Source organism: Drosophila innubila, assembly GCF_004354385.1.
Source record: "Drosophila innubila isolate TH190305 chromosome 2L unlocalized genomic scaffold, UK_Dinn_1.0 4_B_2L, whole genome shotgun sequence".
Taxonomy (NCBI): Eukaryota; Metazoa; Arthropoda; class Insecta; order Diptera; family Drosophilidae; genus Drosophila; species Drosophila innubila.
In genome coordinates, this window is record NW_022995372.1 from 23,593,324 (window position 1) to 23,617,888 (window position 24,565).

The 24,565-nt window shown below is 34.7% G+C and overlaps 1 protein-coding gene and 3 non-coding genes across 5 annotated transcripts in view; 3 read left to right on the plus strand and 1 right to left on the minus strand.

Moving 5' to 3' along the window:
- The window catches only part of LOC117781641 (semaphorin-1A), a 154,671-nt gene that overhangs the window by 104,513 nt on the left and 25,593 nt on the right, over positions 1-24,565 (plus strand). For both annotated transcript variants that reach the window (XM_034618425.1, XM_034618426.1), the window contains exons 3-4: positions 1,993-2,101; positions 10,751-10,946. In XM_034618425.1, coding sequence (XP_034474316.1) covers positions 1,993-2,101; positions 10,751-10,946 — 305 coding nt within the window. The remainder of the gene's footprint in view (positions 1-1,992; positions 2,102-10,750; positions 10,947-24,565) is intronic.
- Trnad-guc lies at positions 17,519-17,590 on the plus strand. Its single transcript has one exon. It is a non-coding gene; the product is annotated as a tRNA-Asp (tRNA).
- Trnad-guc lies at positions 17,875-17,946 on the plus strand. Its single transcript has one exon. It is a non-coding gene; the product is annotated as a tRNA-Asp (tRNA).
- Trnad-guc lies at positions 18,275-18,346 on the minus strand. Its single transcript has one exon. It is a non-coding gene; the product is annotated as a tRNA-Asp (tRNA).

Here is a 24,565-nt window from a genome sequence, read left to right on the forward strand (position 1 = left end):
GCCTTTTGCTGCTGATGTTGTTGTCCCTGTTTTTGTTGTTGTTGCTCCGCTGTTGTCATAATTAAAACTCGCTGCATAATTGCCAAACAATGGCACAATGCACTGTCAGACTGAGAGAGAAGTAGAGGCTGACAGAGAAAGACTGTGTGAGAGAGTGAGAGCGAGAAAAATTGTGTGTGTGTGTGTATTTTGGGCCCATTGCAATCACATCCATTTATTCGACTGCCTAACAAAGTGGACAATGTGCCATTTTTTTCTCGCTGTTTGCATTGGCCAGGCCATCAACCAACAGACACACACACACTCACACATAGACACATAGATACAGAGGGTGCAACGAAGCGCTCTGCAAAATGTTGCCACATTTTGGGGCGTCGTTGGACAACGTTGCACATGGCATAGCGCCAACAAAACTCTTGAACATTGTTGCACACGGTTGTCACATACGGCACACAACTAGAATTATGCCGTTAGAATGGGAGCATAAAATGTTACTGGAAAATTGAAAAAAAATATGTATAGGAATGATAAAGGAAAGGGAAAAATTAAACGAGCAAAGCCAGCAGAGAAAAGTGCAATCACTTCTATATAAGCAAAATGTTCATAAAAGTCTTCTAAATAATGCAAACATTTTTTGAAAAATATGTTAGCATTGCAAATAAAAACACAAGGAATATAATATCGAAAATATCATCCCGCAATAAATATCAATGCTTTGTGAGTATCGATGGGATCGATATTAATTAAATTGTGCCTAATCCAACATATGTTAAATGTCAATGTAAAATTAGCTTTAAGAATTGAAGTATCTAAATAGATGAGAATATTTCCCGCTATACAAACTGCATTTAATATTATATGGATTTCTCTATCTCGTTACAATATCGATAAAATATCCTATTAAAATAAAAATGATTAAAGTCTAACTGAAATATATGGTTATATGATATTCTCATATGGAGACTTATTCCTAAATAATTACTATCACTTAATCTTTCCCCCTTGCTTTGATTTCTTCTATTCTAAATTTCTCTACGTTTACCTGAATTTGCTGTTTTAAAATTAAACTAGCTCCCCACACGAATGCTGAATGCATTCAACAGAAAAAGGATCTCTAAATATTATCACAACTGTTCGACATCCCGGAACTTTGTTACCAAAGAGATTGACTTTTAACCGCATCATTTGGCCCAAGACCTGCTCTTTGGTTACTTGGCTACTCGAATACAGTCTGGGACCAATTTGCCTTTTGCTTCTATGCAAAGTTAACTACATATTTATTTTAATTTTTCCGCACTCTTTGCTGCATTCAAGCCAAAAACGCCGGAAGTTTCGATAAGGTTGCTGCCTGCTGTCGATGTTGTTGTGTGGTTCGTTAGGTGCCTCATTTTGGGTGGCTCATTGCTTGGTTAGGTGGCTTGCGATTGCCTGAGTCTCATTTTGCCGCATGACACGGCTGCCATAAAATATTCAACCAAAGTGCACTCACACATGCAGACACACACACGCACACATCATACGGCCACACACACGTAGTTGTGGTTTCAATAATCAATGAGTTGATTTTATGAAATTTCTGTTTGCCTCACTGGCCCCGCCTTACCGCCTCTTGTTCCACAATAATTTGGTTTACAACACACACACACACACACACACACATATTCGTTAAGCTGCCTTGCATGTGTTTGGAGCAAAATTTTATTAACGAGGAATTTTGAAATTTTTTGCATACATTTTCGCATTACTGGTTCGGTTTTCTGGGTCTGCACAAAAAGTAACCTGACCCAGAAGAGGCGTGTCGGTTGTGGCTCAAAAAGTCAAACGAATTTTAATTAATATTTTAATTAATGAAACCACAAGTTTGGCCAACCGAACTGTTGTTGCCTGCTCTGAAATCGACACGTGCATTTCTGCTTAAATTGATTTCTCAATAATGCCATATATTCATAATATATATTTTAATTTCTCTCTCTCTCTCTTTGTCTTTTTTAGAAATACCGTATTTAATTTAAGCATACATGATCTCGCGGAGCAACAACGTCTGGTTTGGACGTCGCCGGAGGATGACACCAAAATGTGTCTCGTCAAGGGCAAAGATGAGGTGAGTAAACGAATATAGAAAATCATTTCTCATTATTTATGATTAACATTTTTTGTTTGATCGACATATTTCACTATGCTTAATTTTTTGTCCATGAAGTATTCCAACAATTTTGTTTTATTTAACTCTATGGAATGTCATTTCGGTTTTATTGATAATAATTCAGCTGAAATTTTACCACATATTTGATTAGGATTGATTGTTAAGATTAAGATTAGATCAGATTAATTTAATGGTCTTAATCTTAGATGAGCTTTTCAATTACAAAATACATGCCTTAAGCCATTTTTTACTCAACTAATTAAAATGTTAAATAATATTACTCAAAAAAAAAGGTCACCTATTAATTTCTTACTATTTATAACAGGGAATGTAATCATTATAAGTTATATTATAAAACTCAAGAAATAATCATTACTGTATGAGTTTTATTATTAAGCTTATAATTACTTATGATCAAAAAATGTAACTCATAAAATAATGATTATTTCTTGAGTTGTACTTTTTTTAATCAAATATAAAACTCAAGGTGTTATTTTGACCAGCCAACTTGCATGTGTCTAAGTTTAATTTTTGATAAAAATTTTCAAAAATAATGATTATTTCTTTATTGTTTTTTTTTTTTTTGCTCAAAAATAATGATTATTTCATGAGTAAAATATTAAAAATCATAATTCTTAAGATCATGGTGAAATTGCATAGATTACCCTTAAAGAAAAATGTTGGTATATTTCACGTTTATTTACAGTTACGAGAAGTGAATGATTTTTTCATTTGAAATAAGCAAAAAAATCATTATTTACTGTCCCTGATTTATAATAATAATATGGAATATGAAATGTATTTTAACTTAATAGTAAAACAAAAGGTATTTCTTAATACCAACAAAGTCTTCACTTAATTGAAAGTATCGATCTAAAAAGTTAAGATAACTCAAAGAAATTTTTCATCATTCAGCAGAATAATAAAAGTGTGGTGTTTGAAAATATCGATAAGCTTTTATGCAATTGACTTTACGATAATATCTATTTTCCATTGCACTTCTATTGCAATTTTTATTTTTCGTGTCTATATGGTTATTTTTGTTGCATGTTGTTTTGGAGCTTAATGCTTCCATTGCAGCGACAAGTTTGCGAGCCAAGAAACTGAAAACAAAGAAATAAAATAGTTTACTCCCTCATCCGTTCCACTCTTGAGTTTTATCGCGCAACTGCTGCAACTTTAGGGAAATTGATTTATGCAACTTTATTCATTCTTTATTTCTAGCTTTCCTTTTTTTCTTCCTTTTTTTGTGTGGCATGCCTGTGAAATCGAAATAAATTTATAGTTTGCATTTGTAGCCCAGTTGACCCATTAAGAAAAGTGCTAAAAAAAAAAAAAAGAAAATCAATGCAATATCTAGAGTTGGTAGAAATGAACTTTCTGTCTTGGTTAATGGAAATGGCAAACATTTTCGAGTTTAATTCGTTATTGGCAAGCGCAGCAGCTGTTGCTGTTTCTGTTGCTGTTCTTCGTTGGTAGCGCCTTCCGTTTCCGGTCAAGTAAACAAAATGGCGCAGCAGCGCAAGGAGAAATGAAGGACATGCCGCAATTTCCCGACTCTCGTTGCATGCTCAAGTGCACTTCTGGCATTGCAGAAGCTGACGTAATTAAGCAACACTTGTTGTTGCCCCAAACACACACACACACACACAGAGAGAGAACAATGCGGCAACAGCTAGAGAAGCAGGTGTAATTTGTTGAACTCAATTTGCTTCACTTGACTTGGCCCCCTAGCTTGTTATTTATAGCGTCAAGTTGCCCAAAGGAAAGAATTAGCCTTTCCCCTTCTTTTATTTATTTTATATTTAGTTTTGTAACATCTAAAAGGGGTTGCACAATGTGACTAAATCTGTTCTTGCACCCTTATGTGGCATGGCGTGCAAGTTGCCCATTTTGGCCAAAGGTTGCACACCAAAAAGCATAGAAATGAATTTGCAATTGTTGGCATTGTTCTTACATATTATATGCGCCTAATGAAAAGTTCAAAATTTACAATTTTAATTAGCTGACATTTTGGCTAATTTAAGTCTAGCTAATAGAGATAGAATAATCGTTAAGCTGCCTAAAAGCATGCCACACTTTTTATGACTAGCAAATGCAATTAGAGTGGTCAGAAATATGCAAACAACTCACGCGATGCCTTATCTACTGGCACAGTGGAAAACCAAGCTAACCTCAACCAATCATGTAATGATTTATACGAAGGTTTATACTTTAGTTAAATGGTCTGTTAAACTAGTTACATATAATTTAGTGTTAAAACTTGTTCAGCAATTTGTTATGAAAGCGATTTTAAACAATCTGCTATGTCATTGCAAATTGTGGCCGCCATCACTTAAATGCGTCGCGTTACGCAACACTGCAAATAATTTGACCAACATAATAAAACGTAAACCAAACAAGCAGACGAACAAACAGACAAACAAGAGACGACCAAAACTTTTCTCGTTTACGCTGAATATTTTAAGGCCAATTGTTTGGGTCGAGGAAAAAATTCATGGCTGTGAAATTTGTTAAGCGTGGCCGAAAACAAAAAATATATACATAAATAAAAAAAAATTGTTCACTTCAATATTGCGCCTCAAAATGGCCGGCCGTGGGTTGTTTTCTTTTTGAATACCCTGTAAGCAGAATTGTAGCATGGAAGGTATCTTATCTTATCTTATTGTAAATGATGTATTTATCAAAATTTCTGCTGGCATAAAATATCCTAAGTGTACTGAAAGTAGCTTGTATAACAATTTTTAAAAGCTTTTGGTAGGGTATACGATACTCAATCAGAAGCACATTTATATATTTGTTAATATTATTTGATAATATTGAGTATCGTAAGCGACATCATGTGTAAACAGGTCTATTTATATTGAATAAATATTTTAATCAACCAGGGAATAATACAGGAACCGGCACTTAAACTGTATTAAAAATAATTTTGTAAGATCCGAGAGCCGGAACGTTTGAACCGGTATTATATTTTATTTTCTGCATGAATATTGTCTTTTAATACAACTATTTACTGGGACACACAGTAACCGTTATTTGTTTCGGTTTGATTCCCTGATGTCAAGGTATACTTAATTCCACAACAATGATGACATAAATTATTTGTACAGGATATCTTGTAGTTGCGCAACCATTGAAAAGCCATCTTTTTTGCTATAAACCCTTAATGACGGTCATTTTGTAAAAAAAAAAAAACTGCGATCCGGATGCTGCAAAGTTTTGGCCATCAAAGCGCTTTACATTGGCCATATCGCGAATATGGATTTTTCACTCACAAATCCACACGCACACCAATAGGTGTGATTATAGCTGCACCGTTGAATACTCGTACACATACACACACACACTTACTCTTATGTATGCAGGTATTTGCATTGTCGACACATCCCAATGAAAGCTTGCTCGTAAATTTTTAATTGATTTAATATTTGCCGCAATGTTTTATTAAACCTGCGTAAACAGCGGTAAAAAGCAATGGTTGACACTCACCAGGCGTCAATTCACAGCCTCCGGGGCCACGCCCATTTGGTCGAAAAATGAGCAATCGGTTAGCAGTCGCCAGAGTTAACCCAACATCTGGTTTCCCCCCTTTTGTAATGTTATGGTCAAATAAATTGAACATTAAATGCGGACAGACCAGAACAATCTACGGTGTGTGTGTATGCGTGCGTGGATATGGCATGAATGAATTAATTAAACCAAGTTAAAATATTTGATTAAATTGTTTAAGCCAAATATTAAGGACGTAACGCAAAATATTTGCGAGCAAATTTTGCATGCCTGCAAAATATTTGCGTTAAAATTTAAATTGTGTTTCTGGAAATCAATAAAGGAAATTTATAACAAAGACTATTTAAATTATAATAATTAAAATCATAGGCATATATGTATTATAATCACACAGGTAACACTATTAGATATGTTTCTCTTATCAGAAATTGTTTAAACAAATAAATAGTTTTTGGACAGCACACGTTGCGTATACGTGATATCTATATTTATAATATTATTTATCTCTCAACTTCACTTAATTTAATTTATAAACGTTTTACTGGCTTTGCATTGAAATATACTTGCATAAAAGCTCAATGACTACTTTTACTATTAAATACTTATTACATAGTTTATTTGAATTTTATTCCTTCTGGAACTCTTACGCAAACTAAATCAATCATTCAAAACGTCAATCGGCCGACAACTAAGAATAAAATACCTTCTTGGCCATATTGCTTTTGTTGCCCAAGGTTTTTCCAGTGCACAACGTACAAATGAAAGACAAACAGACGATTAATTTTGAATGGCAGGCGTAATTTTGGTCAAGCCTTGGGCAAGAAAGAAAAAAGTAAATAAACAAAGGCGAAATTGGAGGCGGAGACGGGTTCGCGGTCAAGAGATTACTTGCAAACTGGGAGGGGAAAGGAAGAAGGGATGACTTTACCAGAATTAATGAAATTCCAAATGCCAGAGCAAAATGTCAAAATGAAATGAGTGATTTGAATAGATGTACGCATTTGAATGGATCCGCCTCCTTCTGGCTCACCTGCCAACAACAAGTGAGATAACTGAGCGAGAGGGAAAGAGGGAGATGTAGTGGGAGAGGAGGAGGGAGTGAGAGGAAGGCAGTTGGATGGATGGATGGATTGGAACAGGCAGCGACACCAAAATGCCAAAGTACTGTTGCGGTCGTGTCGTTCTCAAACACTCTCGAACAGAAGGCCAAAGTCGATGTATATGTGAATTGGAGTGTGTGAGTAAATGTGAAAAGTGTTGGCCACCTCTGCATAAATTAAAAACACTTCCGTACTCTAAAATGAACAAAAGCTATGGCTTGGTCCAAGCTCTGAACACAAATGAATGGGAAATTGTATTTCTGGTTTTGTGGGCGCTCTGAGAGCAACAACTAAACATCTATGGGCAAGCAAGTCAAGTGCTTAATGATGAGTTGAACCCAGACAGATGAGAGAGTAAAGGAGAACGGTTGAAAGAGAGAGAAAGATAAACAATTCAACATTTGGTCAACCACTGAATTGACTGCAACCTCAATAGAAACACAGCCCACAAAATACGCAAAGCATGGTAACTATTTTATACCAATAAATGAGCTATAAAATGCTTTGAAAATTCATATTTAAATAGAGAAATTGAAGGAGCAGCAATTTAATCTTTTTAAGTAGAATAAGTAATAAGTATGACTATTGTTCATTTGGGCCAAAATGAAGAGCAGCTTTTTCCAAACTCAACTGTAGACAGTGCTTTGTCCTGTTGTTGTCATTTAATAATGTTGAAAACCCAAAATAAAAAAAAACACAGAAAACAATACCTGTCCAAAAAAGACAAACAAATATTATATGACAAAAGTCCAGTTAGTGTGCTGGAAAAGTATTCATGTTTCAGTTTCGAGTTTGAGTTCGTTTTGCCTTGTGGCATTTATTATCTGTCTGTCCAAAAAAAAAAAAACCAGTCAAAATTCTGTAGTCGAGCCTCGACTATGAGACACCCGTTACTGAATTCAGATATACATAAATATATTTATTTTATTTATAAATTTTCAGCATCAAAGGTATTAAAATTATTGACAATTTAAAAAAGGTAATAATCATCGTTGTATTTATTCAATCTTGTTGCGAATTAACATGAAGAGTAATGATAATATTAGGCAGCTTTCATCACCAAAAAAAGCGAGAAGATTACAACGAATACTAAATACCCTGTTCTATTCAAGTAACGGGTTTAAAAAGGTCTGTCATTCTTTTTCATGTTACTCGCAAATTATTAAATGAAATGCCTTACAATTTTGCGCAACTCATTTGCAAAAAGGGCCAAGTTTCTTCATTTCCATCTCTCTCGCATTGTTGCTCTCGTTTTCTCTCCCTCTCGTGCTGTCTTTGTGTTTGCGTATCATTAACAAATTTTGTTGCCTACCTGCAGGCGTTTCACATTGAGGCTGCTGTCAGAAGTTCCATAAGTCGCAATGCATGACTGTTAAACGCAAGGGTACGTCTTTAAATTGATGTCCTGCTTGTGCTGGTTTTCCATCTGTTTAGTCAAAAATTTCGGAAATTTTCCAAAACGTTTGTCTGTCAAATTGGACAGCATTTGACTCCCCTTATACCTTGTCACTTGCCACACTTTAAGCTGACAGACAAATTTCCATTGTCGACGTGATTAATGCCAAATTTACTTTATTTGCTTTCACAGTTGAGATTATGTCATGTCTACTCACAAATGAGTGATTCAAATGTGCTGTCAGATATGAGAATAAGTCATAGGTTTTGCGAGTATCTTTTTAAAGATATTTAACCTTGTAATTGTCAACCATAATGAGCACTCTCTACTCTTCCATTATTTGTAGCTCTCAAATAAGATAATAAAATACCTTTAAAATTAGGTTAACTTTTATAAAATACGAATATTTTAATGGTAAATGTTCTCGTAGACGAGCACTTTTCACTTTTACACTGTACCCAGATCACAAAAAATAGGTCAAAATTGCAAAAATAAATATTAAATAAAAAGGAGCAATATTTATTAAGCAACTAAAAACAGAACTGAAAACAATAAACAGCAGGCATAATTTTTAAAGAGAACAAATGAATAAATTGTACACTTAATTGCAATTATTTTACCGCCAACTAGCCTAAAATTGGTGTACACTTTTGTGTCGCTGTCTATGTTCCTGTTAATTACAACAGCAATAATGAAAAGTACAACAAAAGCACAAGTGACAGTTCCCAGTCCAGAGATTCCTTTCGATCCATTACAACCGACCTCATTCCACATGCTGCATGCCTGTGTAATTGTTGTAAAATGTGTTTTGTTAATTTATTTAAATTTATGCGCCAGGCAACAACAACAAGAACGACAACGGCAACAACTCTATAACTAACAGTCTGACAACATTCAAACCGCAAACTAAGCAACGCCGTAACCAACAACAACTCGAACAACAACAACAAAACCTATGCAAAGGAGCAACGCAAACAGTTTAAATATTTAAAACAATAAACAAAACGAAATGGAATATGTTGTCTGTTTTGAGAGTCCACAAGTACTCAAGGCAGTCGAGCTAAAAATTATATTATTATAGAATAAAATGCAGGATTAGGTAGAAATTTGTTTAACTTTATAATTATATTACATATATTATTATTTTATCACAGACGATATAAATATTTGAAAACTTATTTAACGCTTAAAACTGCCTAATTAAGATAAATTGGCAAATATTATGGTTCTTAAATGTGTCCTTTGATATTACTAAAATTATTAAAGCTAATTTGCTTTATCATGGGTTTGAAAAGTTTGTGAATATGTAAAATAAAATAAGTTCTGGAACCGGTTTATTCATAGTTAATGTATAACAAAAAGTTATTATTTCTCGAAATTAAAAAACTACTTAATTTTCGAATTACTTTCTGAAGTTTATGTTTGGATAAAATGCGTCAAACAGTTTGACATGTTGAAGAGTTGAACAGTGTTACAAGTGGCAACAATCGGAGCAGGATGTGGTTCAATAAGGGGGTGGTGCATGTGGGTGGAGGGGTGCTACAAATAAATTGCGAGAACTAAAACCAAACGACACTAAATATGCGCATGGATTGTGTTTTGTTTTGTTTACATGCAAAACAATGCCGAGGCTAAATTGTGAAAATTAGTAGGCAAACAAACGAAATGCTTAAATATTTTAGCATATAGAGAGGAAGAGAGAGCGAGGGAGAGAGCGAAAAAGAGCTAGTTAAAAGGAGAGACAGAGTCCACTAGGGAAATGGAAATTTTGTTGTTGTCTAGTTTGCTGAGTGTGCCGGGGAATATTTAAAATCATTTGTCATGACACAGTGCAGTGCACTTCCGTTGCGGAGAATAGGGGGGCGATAGGAGTGGATTCAGCTGGCAAAACTTTTCATGCTTCCTCTAGTTTAGCATACGCTGCGTATGCGTATTTTATGCCAAAGTGCAAAAGGTGAAATGGAATTGAGAGCAGCCCCGTCGTTGGCATTGCCTTTTAATATTTATTGAATTGCAAGTTTGCTAGCATACTCCCTCTCTTGTTTAAGTGCATTTTTCTACGCATTAAATATTTCAATTTTGCAAAACATTTATGCACATTTACACATACACATGCAGAGATGGCCTTTAACCTGTCCCGGTTTCTTTCCGGCCTCGTTGGTTAAAAGTTGCAGCATTCTTGTGCATATTCAGACCAAATGGCAAACGGAACTGCATGTTTTTGATAAACATATGCATTTGGTAGCACTTGATGCCATTTTTCTTTCTCTTCATTTCATATTTGTAAATGTACTTCGTATTTGTAGATATCATTAAAAGCTGGCTTCAATGCAATGAATAGAGAATGCTCTTGTAAATGCTAACTATAACAATTGTAGATCAATGTTAATTAATTTGAACTTACTTATTTGTTTTAATACATTTTGACATAGGTAACAGAAAATGTCTTCTCATGCAGAAATTAATTTTTCTGCCGATTTCAGCTATGACAGCTATAACTTATAGTCATTTGATTTCTATTAAACTGTGTGCTATGTGTAACATATTATTATTTTGATTTTGCTAAACTGCTCTCCAACTTTCTCTTTATTTTTTCAGGAGGCCTGTCAGAACTATATACGCATCATGGTTGTACCGTCGCCGGGTCGCCTCTTTGTCTGTGGCACGAACTCGTTTCGTCCCATGTGCAACACGTATGTCATCAACGACAGTAACTACACGCTAGAGGCGACCAAAAATGGTCAGGCAGTTTGTCCCTACGATCCACGTCACAACTCCACCTCCGTGCTGGCGGGTAAGTGATCATTTTATTTTTATTATTTGCCAATTTGTGGCACTTGCCTCAAAACAATTATTTTATTTAAATGGACATTTTCCGGCCTTTGCTTATGGTTTACGTGTATTTTAAAAATGCAATTAGATGAGGAAAAAATTCTGAATATGAATTGTAAGTGTGAATATGAATATGAATACTGAGTATTGGATTTGCATTCATTCATTTTTTACACATAAATCGGATATAAATGGTCATTCATCGTGCAAACCTATATAAATTGGGCTTGGGGTGACCCTTACTGCTAGACACCCTTTTTATGGTCACTATTTCACAATTTTCCCTTTCTACTCATTCTTTGACTGAAGCGTGTGTTAAATTTTGTGTTGTAATTGTTTGACTGAAACGCGTTTTTATGTTGAATGCAAAAAATATATTAGAATAAATTCATATTTTATTTTGCGAGACGCTCGCTATACATTGTAAAGAGAAAATTGATAAAGAGATTTATTTTTAGAAAAAGTAGCTCGCATAATGGCTAGGAAAATTTCTAAGAGCTTTCTGCTGTTAAGAGTTGAAGAATAATGACACAACTATTATAAATAATATTAAAAAAGATTATCCCAAATTTTTTATAATAAGATATATATGATTGACTATTGATTGCGACAGGGTATCTCTTAGTGAAGCAGTGTCCACTATTTACTACTTGTTTTTTTTTATTAACACAATTTTGTATATTTATTTATGGAGCTGCTTGTAAAGAATGTGAATGGTGGAACGGGGAAGAGGTGGAAAACCAATAAAAGCGCGGTGGCTTTGAATTTGATTCGCATTTGAGCTATGGGCGTTGATTTTGTTGTTTGCTTAGCATTCTATTCAAATTGATGACAGTATTTTCTGCTTATTTTTTATATGGCAATAGGACGTTCGGCATTGTTTGTCAGACGAGATGACAGCCGAATAAACCGCGAAATTTCCAAATGGTTTTCCTGCTGTATTTCCAATTGTTTAAACAAGTCTATGATAAATTGTAGCTGAAATGGAGAGAGAAAGAGGAAGGAATAGAAGAACGGTAGAAATAAATAAACGGAAGAGAGTGAGGGATAGATAAAAATTAGTCTTATAGGAAAGTGAAACTTCAAACATAAATCAAATCTGCGCTTGAACTATCTAAGACAATTAATTAGTTTACATTAATAAATATGATTAAGAGCACTTTCTGTATACTCATCGCTCTCACTTAATGTCAAAATTCCGTTGCTAAAACTGACTTACATAGAACTTTTAGAAATTGTCGCAAAACCCAATCGAGTAAAATCAAAGCAGTAAACATGCAATTTTGGCAAGCAACTGCAAACTGACAGCAAACATGGTTAACTCTTGTGCTCGGCTTGGCTTCATGCCACTGCCACACCCCTCTGCTCTACACTGCCCTCCCATCTTTGCTCTACACTGCTTCACTTGATTGTGATAATATTTCCACTTGGCGCCCATAAATCGACGCTTTTCGAGGGATGTTGAATTTTCGCCAACGTGATTTGTTTGCAATTCATTGTCTGCACACAAGCTAAGCGGGGGTGCTGGGGGGGGAAGATGTTGGAGTGGGAGTGGGTGTTGGTGGCGATAGTTGCCACTAAAAACTTTTGCGCCAATGCTCAACACAATCTGGTGCTTCTTGTGCCATAATATCGATAAACGTTTATAACTAACTTGAAAGTGTTTGTGGTCATATGTTGAAGGCGTCTGTGTGTGTGTGTTACCTTTTTAGCTACTTTACAGCTGATATTTGTGTAACCTAAATATTTCGATTTTTCCGCAAGAATGTCATCTATGTCCTGAAAAACATATCTAGCTATATAATATTGATTCCTCAACGTCGCCTTATAAATTAAATTAATAATATCTTTCACGACATTAAATTAATGCAGTCATATATATAAAAAGAAGAAAGGAAATGACAAATTGTCTTTGAATTTTCACAGAATTTTTAAATAAAAAATACCGTAATAATACTGCAAAAAAAAAACATTTTCTTATATATATGATTACTAGATATATTCATAAGCTTTTAGAAAGTGTAAAGTTCTTCAAGGTCAAGCTTACCTTCAAAATTACTCATTAAAATTCTGGATTTAAAACAACTTTAAATAAATAAAATTTGTGTCATACAAAAAATTTAAAAATTTCATTTTTAAGCTATTTCTAGCTACATTTTAGAATCAAATTTAGCTTTGTCAACACTGGTAGGGTGTGTATGTGTGTGTTTGTGTGGCGAAGTGTTGCGGTAAACTTCCGGCGGATGTAACCAACATGTGTGCCACGTTCATTGAGGCTGCCACTGTTTGGGGCAATGTGGGTCATAAGAGTTTATCATCAACAAGCTGCCACATCCGACGTCCTGGGCAACCTGAAGCTGCCACTTTCTTTCTCTTTCTCTCTCTCTCTTTTTCTCTCTCTCTTTCTCTCTCACTCTTTGTTTTGATTGCACTTTGATTGCGTTTTATGGCGTTAATATTAAATCGACATTTTTACATATTGGCCCCATTTTGTTGCCTGTCGATTTATCGCACAGGATTTGGTTATTTAGCAGTTTTAGGAGTTTGGGAACAGCCGCCATCTTGTTTAGATTACAAATTGGCCCGGGCGGAGCATAAAAAAAGAAAATGCAAAATGGAAAAATAGAAAAAGTGGGAAAACAAAATGAAAGGAAAGCAGCAGCTAAACTGAATAAAAATGTTATCAATTCAGTTTTCATTCGTGACAGTGGGCGTCCTTGTTGTGGTTGAGGGCGTGCCGCTTGATGGCTACTTCCTATCATACCTTTTTTTTTCCTGTTTTTGGGTAACAACTTTGTTCACAGGTTTTCCTTCTCATTTTTTATTTGTTTCTTTATTCTTGTGTAACAGTTTTTCTAACGCTAGCGAAAAGTTCGTGAACAACATTTTTGTGCCAATTTCGCTGTAAAAATATTGTTGTAACCATGATGAAGTTTTCAATTGCTTTTCCCCAGCAATACAGTAGGATAGGGCAACGTCATTCACATTCCCTCGGCCATTCAAGTATTCAGCATTTACCATTCGCCCAGGCACGGCTAAAACATGACGGAAGGCATTTATTTTTGTTCGATTTAAAAACTGCATGCGAAATAAATTTCAATTGCAGACAGAAAATGGAAGGGAGCCTAAAACTTTCCCAATAAAGAATTAGCGAAACTTTTTTTTCCTCCACCCTCCATTTTCCGTGCGTCAACTACAACGAAAATAGAAATAGAGATTGAAATGGCGATTGGGCTAAATTGTAATTGAGATTGGGATTGGGATTGGGATTGGGTTTTTGAGTTCCAGCAATGAATCGACAATTTGTCTGTTTTTGTCATTTAATTGGCTTGATATTTTCATTGAAAGACAAATAGCTCGATTGAGTTATTTAATTATAAATGACGTCCATTTACGTCAATTTACAACTATAACAATTTGCTAAAAGACGTGATGTCACACTCAAAGTGTTAAAGAACTAATCGGAGATTTTAACAGTCATTTCGTAGGCTTAATGATGGATATTGATACATCAAGGACATTTGTAATGAACACAGTCTCTTTAAATAGAAGAAAATAATTATTTCTGAATTATAGATGTGCCCATCTATTTAGAAATATTTACTTCCGGTAGAGAAAAGTCATTGAACAACACTTAAAGCAAAATTGTCGTTTATTTTTTCTTTATTAGAGATGGACCTTTAGAGTCTATCGATATAGAATTGAGCTTATCGAAAACACAGTTATTTTTATTTACTTATTTATTTTTTTCATTGCGCGATCTTATTTATAACTTTATGCAGATCTAGGGTGACCATTTTTGACATTTTACGTCTTGAATATTAAATATACGTATTTATTAAAATATCAACAGAACTCAGGACCTACCCACTTGAAAATATGGACTTAAATGTCTTACCAATTTGTGCACGCCCCAAAGAACAATGCGAACAATAGTAATAAATAATTTATAAGTGCGCATTTGCCACATTAATCACGAGCCGACGCTGCCGGCTGAAAAAGCGAAAACAAAAACAAAAACAAAAAAGCTGCGAAAAGAGCTAACGGAAAATCCCTTGACAAAAAGTTTTTTTCCGTCCCACCACCACCAGCACCCCCTTCTGCAAAATCGACGCATATTAATTTCGGCACAACCTCCAGGGTATCCAACTGACCCCCTCCCCGCCCCTCTCTCATCACTGTCTTCCGGGAGAATGCAGGCGAAGCGTACAAATTGCCATCACTTGCGTTCAATTTTAGACTTTTCCAAGCAAATGCACAGACGCGATTAAAACGCTGACGAATGGCGACATCGTCTGTAGGTGGCAGCGGCGGGCGGTGGACGCAGGCTGGGGCCGACGAACTTTCCAAAAATGTCAAGGGCCAGAAGGACATCGTTAACCGAGCTGAGCGCCTGGACAAGGACATGGCCAAAACGGCCACACCGTCAACCATTTTTCCATTTTCCATTATTTGCATTTTCAACAACAACAACAATACCAACAACAGCAACAACAAAAATACCGAATTGGTCCAATTTTGGCCGCGTCGCCTTTTTAGGCAATTTAAAGACCAAAACTCAGGCTTAAGCCTGTGAGGGAATATGGCGCATTATCGCATTTGCATACAACCGGAAAGGTGTATGTGTGTGTGAGGGTGTAAGTGTGTGTATGGCAATAACTTTACCTTTTTCACCATGACGCCTAGAGGCAAACTTGTCTCACACATGCATTACTTTCAGCACATGTAGCATTTTAATACAACATTTTATATAAAACTGATATTGAAAACACCATAAATTTTAAAATAATCAGGTGTGTTCTAGAAATAACCAGAGATTTTAAAGAGAAATGTTTTGGAAAACAACCGTTCGAAATGTTGGTGTTCCTAAAATGTTAGAGATTTTATATTTTCGAACATATTTTTTTAAAATCAAATTAGAAGATATTTTAATTCAATATAATAAATATTTAATTTTGTCAAATCTCTCAAGAATTTTTTAGACATTTTAAAGCAATGGTTTCTTTTCTTCAGGAACATTTAAAGGAGCTATTAAATAATTACGATTCATTACATTTTATATAACAAATCCCTTACAATACAAAAACCAACATAAAAACAATTGTCGGTTTTATAAAACCAATTTTAGTTGCTTTTAAATATCAAAATATTTGCTGAGAGATTTAATAAAACTTAAAATTTATTGCAGTAAGTTCAATTATATAAAGGTAATAAAAGGGCATAAATACACTTAAAACTCATTTTTTCGTTGTATTAAATATACAAACAGTTTCGCTCGACAGTTTTTAAAAGCAAATGTCTTAAAAGTCTCTAGAGATTAGGTGTTATGTTTAAATTTTCCCAAGTTGATTTTGTAATTTACTATATTGTTTTTGAAGTGCTTTTATTAGGGCTAGCTTATGAAATCGAAAATCATAAATGTATTACTTAAATTTAATTGTCAAAATATATAATCTGATTTAATTAAATAATAATGTTAGTTAGATTGGTTACTTAAATATATTTATTTTATTTAATACGTTTTAATTTTATAATTTACATATTCCTAATTTTGTTTATTTTTTCCTCAAAATATTTCTGGATTTGCAAAATAGACAAAAAGGTGGCGCCAAAATAAAAAATCTCGCATAAAATACATAAGTGGCACCACAACAAGATCGTTCAAAAATAAAGACCACGCGGAAAAAAATGATCTTTTGAAAAAAAAAAATGTTTTTTAAATGCTCTTTTGATTGCTTATAATCCACATAAAGTATTGTTCCTAGACGAGTTTTTAACATGCAGCACGAAAGTATGCTACATATTTACTGGTACTGTTCTCTCTCATTCACAATTGTTTTTGACGATGTACCCCGAAAGTATGCTACAAAAATTCTAATATTTTTCCATGCCAAATATTTGAAATTAAACATTTAACCAAATCGCATACATTTTAAATTTTGTTGTCAATTAATTGAACTGCAGACGCGTTCAAGTGCAAAAACAATAGGCGACGGCAAGCTTAAAGAGCGAGTGGGCCATGCAAATGCTTAAAACCGATAACATATGGGCGTGGCACAAACGGCATACAAATTGAATATCAATGAACTGCAAGAGAAAATAATAATAAAGGAGCGAAGCAACAGCAACAGTAAATAAAAACAACAACATTCAAAGAATATGCAGTGACACGATACACGGAAAGGGATGGAGAAAATAAAGAAAGGCGGACGGGGTTGCATATTGTGTGGAACGAAAAGAGAGAGAGACATTTGTAAAAACTGGGACAACGCTCGCAGCAGTTAAGTAAATGATATGATATATATGTGTGCATCTCTGTACATGTGGTGAGTGTGCGAGTGTGTACTTGTAAGCGTACTAGAATGTGTGCTGTTGCAGAAACTCATTAACTTTTGCTAAATGAGTACGGAAATAACAACAGTCCCGGAAGAACAAAAGCAACAACTTTGATGTTTAATTTGATATGATCAGCATTAGAATTAGAAACAGAACAGTTTAACTATAAGAAAGCAGTTAGAAAATCAATTTTCAACGTCCTCGATAGTATAGTGGTCAGTATCCCCGCCTGTCACGCGGGAGACCGGGGTTCAATTCCCCGTCGGGGAGAGATAGTAAGTCTTATTTTTTTTTAAATAAATTTTTATAATATTGTAAGAATAAGAATCTACGAATTTCATTTTGATTGGTTAGATTTTAGCAATTTAATTAGAAAGACAAATTTTGGTGTGGCTTAGAGTATTTGTTTTATAATTACACATCACTTTGGAACGTCTGCTAAATAGCAACAAACATATAAGACCGCAGATAGTGTTTCATTTTTTTATGTTTGTCAACGTTAGAACAAGAACTGCTGTATTTCGAGAAGATATTCTGTCAGACCTGATTCAGCATCCTCGATAGTATAGTGGTCAGTATCCCCGCCTGTCACGCGGGAGACCGGGGTTCAATTCCCCGTCGGGGAGGTGTTAATCATACTTTTTGTTTAACTATTTTCAAATCATATTTTAAATTTAATCTATCGCAAAAGTATTTTACAAACAAATATGTTGATATTTTTTTAAATTTGTATTAAATAAAAATAAAAGAATGTCACTTTCATATTATTATTCTAGGTGTTTTATTTTTTATAAAGCATACTTTTGCGATAATTTGTTATCTTTTTTAAAAATTTTAAGCAGAGTATTAAGTATCAAAGTGGAACGCATATTTTTTATTGATTAAACATGAATAATAAATGTTATATTTATTAAATAATAATTGTAATATTAGAAAAAAAAAGTTCTACCATTTCTCCCCGACGGGGAATTGAACCCCGGTCTCCCGCGTGACAGGCGGGGATACTGACCACTATACTATCGAGGATGTTGTGTGCCAAGCACTCAAATAGCCAACTTATTACCGGGCTCTGAGATCGTTATGAGGCATAAAAAGCACAAGATGGGTCCCAAAGTAATGTTTGAAAATAATTAAGCGTAATTTTTCCTCAACATTTGATTTAAATTCTTTTTCATTTTTTGTTGTGGCTGTTGTTCCTTGCGCTCGTTAAAAATAAAATACAGCTAATTTATTTAAGGCAACTTAAATTGGCTTAAGCGAATGGCCAGAGGAAAACAAATGACGCGTTATCTGCAAAACCAGAGATGGCACAAAGAGGCAGACAATGCGGGCGGCAAAGCGGGCGGTAAAAGCAAACAACTACAACAACAACTTTGACTACTGTCAGTTACATTAAAAACAATGAAATCAGCTAAGAGCCAAGAGTTTAAATGAGCGGCTAACTGTGCTGAGTAAAATCATAAAAAAAGAACACAAGCACACATACAGACACACACACACACTCCCAGTGACCACTGCTTACTGGTAGAAAAAGCCAAAAGCGGCTGCTGAAAAATGTCAACTCGAAAGCAAAGTCTAAACACAATAAACAAAATGGAGGAAAAACAAAGAAAAGAAATGTACCAAAAAAAAAACAAAACAAAACAGTACAAAGCAGAATGGACAAAAATAAGCACAGCTTGTGACCCTTTTTACGGACAATGCACGATTTGTTCCTCTATTATTTTAGTTCCTTTTTTCCCCCTTTTGTTTTATTTTATTTTTAATTTTAAGAAAAAACATTAACAAGAACAATTAGCTCATGAAATGAGCACAGCAACAACATCAACATGGAGAACAACAATTGCTTTAGACAAGTTCAACTTGAGTCCCAGAAGGTCTCAACTTATGAACTACATAGAGTAGATTAACAATGGAAACAAGACCTTGACTGAAAGGGACAAAAGATGTGTTGGAGCTCGAGTAATTATCATTTGCAATTTCCTTTATTATTTACTGCATTTAATTGCCAAAAGTAATGTCGTTTTACTTAAAATCTATGGGAAACAATTCCCATAGAGGAAACAGATTGAAGAGGACGTTTCATTGTAGCATTCTTTCCTCTAGCTATGATATAATTGAAGTAAAAATCTTTACGAGCTTACTTAATTATCTTAAGGAATTGCCTTTATAATTGATTACTTTAGTAAATTACCAAAAGTATCGATGGAAAAAATTAATTGAGAAAATTAATAATATTTAAAATCAGGGATTAAAAACGTAATCGAAACCGTAATCTGTAACCGATAATAACTGATTGAAATGGGTAACCGTAACTGAAATCCTAACCGAAACAAGGCTTTTAATTATACCGAAACCAATTAACCAAAAATATTCAAGCCGAAACAGCCGATTCATACACACCGGTAAGGTTCGGTTCATTCAAGCATTAATTTCAATTATGTTGTAAAGGTGAAGTCATCGATATTCAAACTAATTTTAATTTTCTTATTTGAATATCGATCTTTTTAAAAAGTTCTTTTTTGAAATCTAAGAATTTTTGTTTATGTATTACCTTTTTTTAAGACATACCGATTTCGGTGACCGTTACGACACCGATATACAACGATTTTTCGTAACCGATAACCCAAAACCAAAATACAAACATAACCGAAATCCTATCTGAAACCGATATTTCTTTCGATTTTATACCCTGCTTAAAATTAATAATATTCTCTTTTAATCGATATTAAATACTAAACGAACTCTTGTTTTCAATTATTATTATTGGGATGGGGAGGGTACTGCGACCAAAACAGTCTACTGTACCCCCGATTTTCAATAGCAATGCCTTTCGATTAACTTTTGATTAATAATTATAATGGAAACTGTTTGAATACAGATGCCATATTAGATTTAGCTTTAATTTCCAGCATAAGTGAAGTATAAAGTTCGTACTCCATCTAATAATGGTATTAACTACCTATTTTATTTTTTATTTTTTTACTGCTCAGCTATTATATCAGACTTGAAGCCGAAGTCTATTGTCTTTTGTTTTCCATAGCAATTATTATTATACCCCTGATTTTCAATAGCAATATGTTTTAATACAGATTTCATAACAGGTTCGATGATAACTTGCAACAGAAGTGTGTACTCTATCTAATTAAGGTATTATCTATATTAACTATTATATGTATAGTCTTCATATATGATATGCTCCATTTATCTGATGTATATTTTTGTTCCTTTGATGCTAATTACATTCGGTCGGCAAAGTTTCTTGAGCTTTGGGCTAAGGCAAACATTTGTTACAGTAACCAGAAGCAACACAGAGAGGCAGATAGAAAGGGGTAAGAAAGGGGGCGAAAGTCTCAATGATTCATGGACACATTCACAAACAAACAAGACTCACACTGAGGAAGAGAGATGAGCATTCAAAAAGGACATTCTGAGTTGAGCCAGAAGAAAGAAACGCTTTGAGGAATGGCTTTGGTCGCTTTACATATGTCGAAGAAATGGGTATTAAAAGTGTAAGCTGTAAAGCAAACAGGAGTCAAGGGGAATGGGTCGACGGATTAACAAGCCTGCTCCTAGGGAACCTGATCGTCGTCCTGCATACAAGAAGGAAGGACACACGGAAGGAAGCAACACGCAGAAGCGCTCAAGAAACGTGTTTCTACTGTTGCCGTGGCAGCTTCCTTGCATTGTTTCAACAGGATGTGCGTTCAGGAGTGTGCCGTAGTGTGTGTTTGTGTGTATTGGCGTGTTTGCGTGAGTGTTTGTGTGTTAAAGTGTATATGTGAGTGTGTTGTAACCCGCTTGTAATTTATCGTATGTTTAGGCAGACGACACAGCAGGCAGCTCTGCTTTTTGTTTACCTTGGCTCACATTTTTATACCCTGCTCCACATGAAGAAGACTGACAAATATAGGGTATATTAACTATGGGCTATTAAGAAGATTTCGATACACTCTAAAGTTGTTCGTCAAATAACAGTTATTGCCGGACACATAAAATAAAATTTAAACTAAATATTATATTCAATTTTGTTTTCCGCTTTCTGCTGTCATTGCTCAAGCAAACACCCAGTTTTATTTTCTACCTTTTGATAATTTGAGACAAGTCATAGGTCATTCTGGCTTCAGTTGTACTTTTTAAGTCAGTAGCCACAGGGTATCTTAAAGTGCTTCACTCTCAACTGCAGGGTACTCACAACAAACCAACCAATTCAAGCAGCTCAGTCAAAGTCACTCTACTCTTCATTTCCATCTACTTCCTTCTCGCTTCCCCTTCTAACTTGGCCAGCTAAAAGCTGACCGTTCCCTATCCTGCTTGTGACATATGAATTATGTTAGATCTCTCCCAGAGAGCTACCAAAAATCGCAACACATCACAGATAACAGAGCTCAAAGTTGACAGTTGACAGCAATAACAAAGGCTAAATGGAATGATGTTTGAGCTAAAAGGAATTCAAATGTTTCACGACTCATTTGCTTGCTCAGCTAATTGACAGTGGCAATGAGAGCTATAAAAGCCCAATTGCACACAAGAATTGTGCCAACTATAAAAATAGGCTAGCAATGTTACAAAACCTTGCTACTCTAAAATCTAATGATAGACCAATCAATTTGGGCATATTTGGTTTCTTAAACGAGGTCAAAAGAAATATTAGCTGGAATGAAAATACGCTTGTAGAACTTGGCATGATAAATAAATAAGTTTTCAATTGAATAGTTGCATATTTTGTTTAAATATCTGCTTAAGCATATGCAATATTTAATTAAGTCAGACCTTAAAAGTATCATAAAGTATCTCTATCTGCTTTGTGTATCCTACATAAATATATTCCATAGCATAATAAAAGCACTCCCTTCCTCAAAGTCTCTTATGCCATTTTATGCTTATCGTATTAATCTAAGCGTTTTGTAAGCTCCTCTTAACTGAAACATTGAAATCATCTAACACAATAACCTTCAGCATGTCAACTGATTGAGATGACAGTCAAAAACTTTTGGGTCACTCAACCCAAGCCGAAGGCAAAAGACAACAACGGCAAGAGGTTAACTGAATATCCTAGGAAAGGCTGAATCTGAAAAGCTTTTCCAGAGCGGGAGACAGGAAAACATCAATATAGATGACGACAAACGGGCGAAATAGGAAAGGGGATGAGGAAAAACCACATAGAAAACTATGAAAGAAAATAATTCATAATCTATGAATTGCTGGCAAATAGAAAAGAGCAATAAGAATTCGAGAAAATGTGGAAAAAACAAGTTAAACTAGTCAGACAGGCGCCGCTTATAAAAAAGAACTTTCACTTTACAATACTACAAATTTCGTATGTGGCCCCGTGTGTGTGTGTGTGTGTGTGTGTTGTGCCGAAAATGAGCAGAGTTGAAACAAAACAAGAAGAAAAGCAGAAAAAGGAGTTGCTTTTTAAAGAAACGACAGAAATGAAACACAGCCACAACTGTCGCGTAAACAAGTTGCCCAACTTTTAATGTAGCACATTATTCGCTTTTTTCCGTGAGGAAAACGGAGAGAGAAGAAAGCCAGAAAAGGGAGTGGGAGGGGAGGGCGTCAAGTGGGTGCCAAAGCTGTAGCACATTCTAAGGGTTGTTTTGCTGCGACTTAACCTTAATGAGCATCAAACTGTGCGCCATAAACCAGTTGATGCTCCCGAGAACAGGCAGCAAAAGGTAAAAAAAAAGAGGAAAAGTGTTGCCTTTGGGTGTGTTCCTTTTTGGGATAGCAAAGTGAAAACCTTATACAGAGAGGGATGACTGTGGGGCGTGTAGCTCCACCATTTAGCGAGCCTAATGATAAACAAACACAATGATTTCAAAATAAATGAGTGGTATAAGCTCTACTCTGTGTAAGTGGAGTCATTTGTTTATGGGACCGCAGACTGTTTGCAGGGATGCTCTAGCATATCATTTGTCTATAAGGGATTTGTGGTCTCTTCTCGCTTTTTTAATGGCTATAACTCTGGCTACTTACAGCCTTTTGCAAGTACTTTAAACGATGTTAAATAGTAAGGATTAGGCTGCATTTCAAAAAGGCTTTGTGATGGATTTAAAGACTCTAAAAGCGATGTCTATGAAAAAAGTAATACCTTAATATTTTGGAAAAAAAAAATAAAATATATTCTAATCCAATGTCTTGGATTTCTAAAAGATTATTATACAAATTCATAGATGGAAATAATCTATATTGGAATCTTAACAATATTATTTAATATTGTAATAATTTTATTCTTAATAGAAACTATTGCGTCATAATGGGAGTTTGTGTATAGAATTATTCAGAATAACAAAAATTCAAAAATGAAATGGGTTCGAATGGGTTTGATTTAAGAATGTTTTAGTACTTAAACTTGAAAGGTCGTTTCGTACTAATAGTATTTATTTTAAAATAAACTTTCTATCACGAAAACAGATTTCAACGGATAATTAGTGATAAACAATTAAATTTGAAAATAAACTTAAATTGGAATTATAGAATTATTTTATGCAACAGAAATTTTAACTTATATGAGTTTGGTTACAGTTTTCTTAAGCCTGACTAATGTTGACCTTTTTTAATTTATCAATGTGATAAATAGTGTAGCCATAATGTAGTTTGGGTAATTATTTCTATTCTTAAAGACAATTCAAACCATATTACGTTTGTCTGTATTTTTATGGCTTAAGTGCAATCGAATTGAAGCAAATAACCCGTAAACCGAAACACAAAATCCATTTTCATTGCTTAAGCTAGAAAACATTGGCCATTAGCTGGGAAATCTGAAACGATTTGTTTTATGCTCGACAACGGCGAGCCAAGACATTAACTTTTAATTTGATCATTTCTAAGCAGAACACAACTAAAGCCAAGGCAAGACAAGTTAAAGCACAGATGCACATACAGTTACAGATACAAAGATACAGATATAGATAGTAGTAGAGACAGTTGCAGTTGAAGTCAGTTTAGATTGTGGGAGTTTGGGGAATTGTCGCAAAAACTGAAGCAGATTTTGCACAAAAAGCCAACAGCTGATAATTGTGGTGCGCCAATAAAAAGCAAATTAAGCTAATTGCAAAATTTGCAAAATCCCCCCTAACGAAACGAAACGAAAACGACCAAGAAATGGCTGAACAGTAAGCCAAAAGAAAGTTGTGCGAGGGAATTGGCTAGGCCAGCCTTAGTCGGTAATTATGCGGCACACAAGACATGTTGCCAAAAAGTTGAGAACGTGGCCACGACCCTTCCACAAGCGCCTTG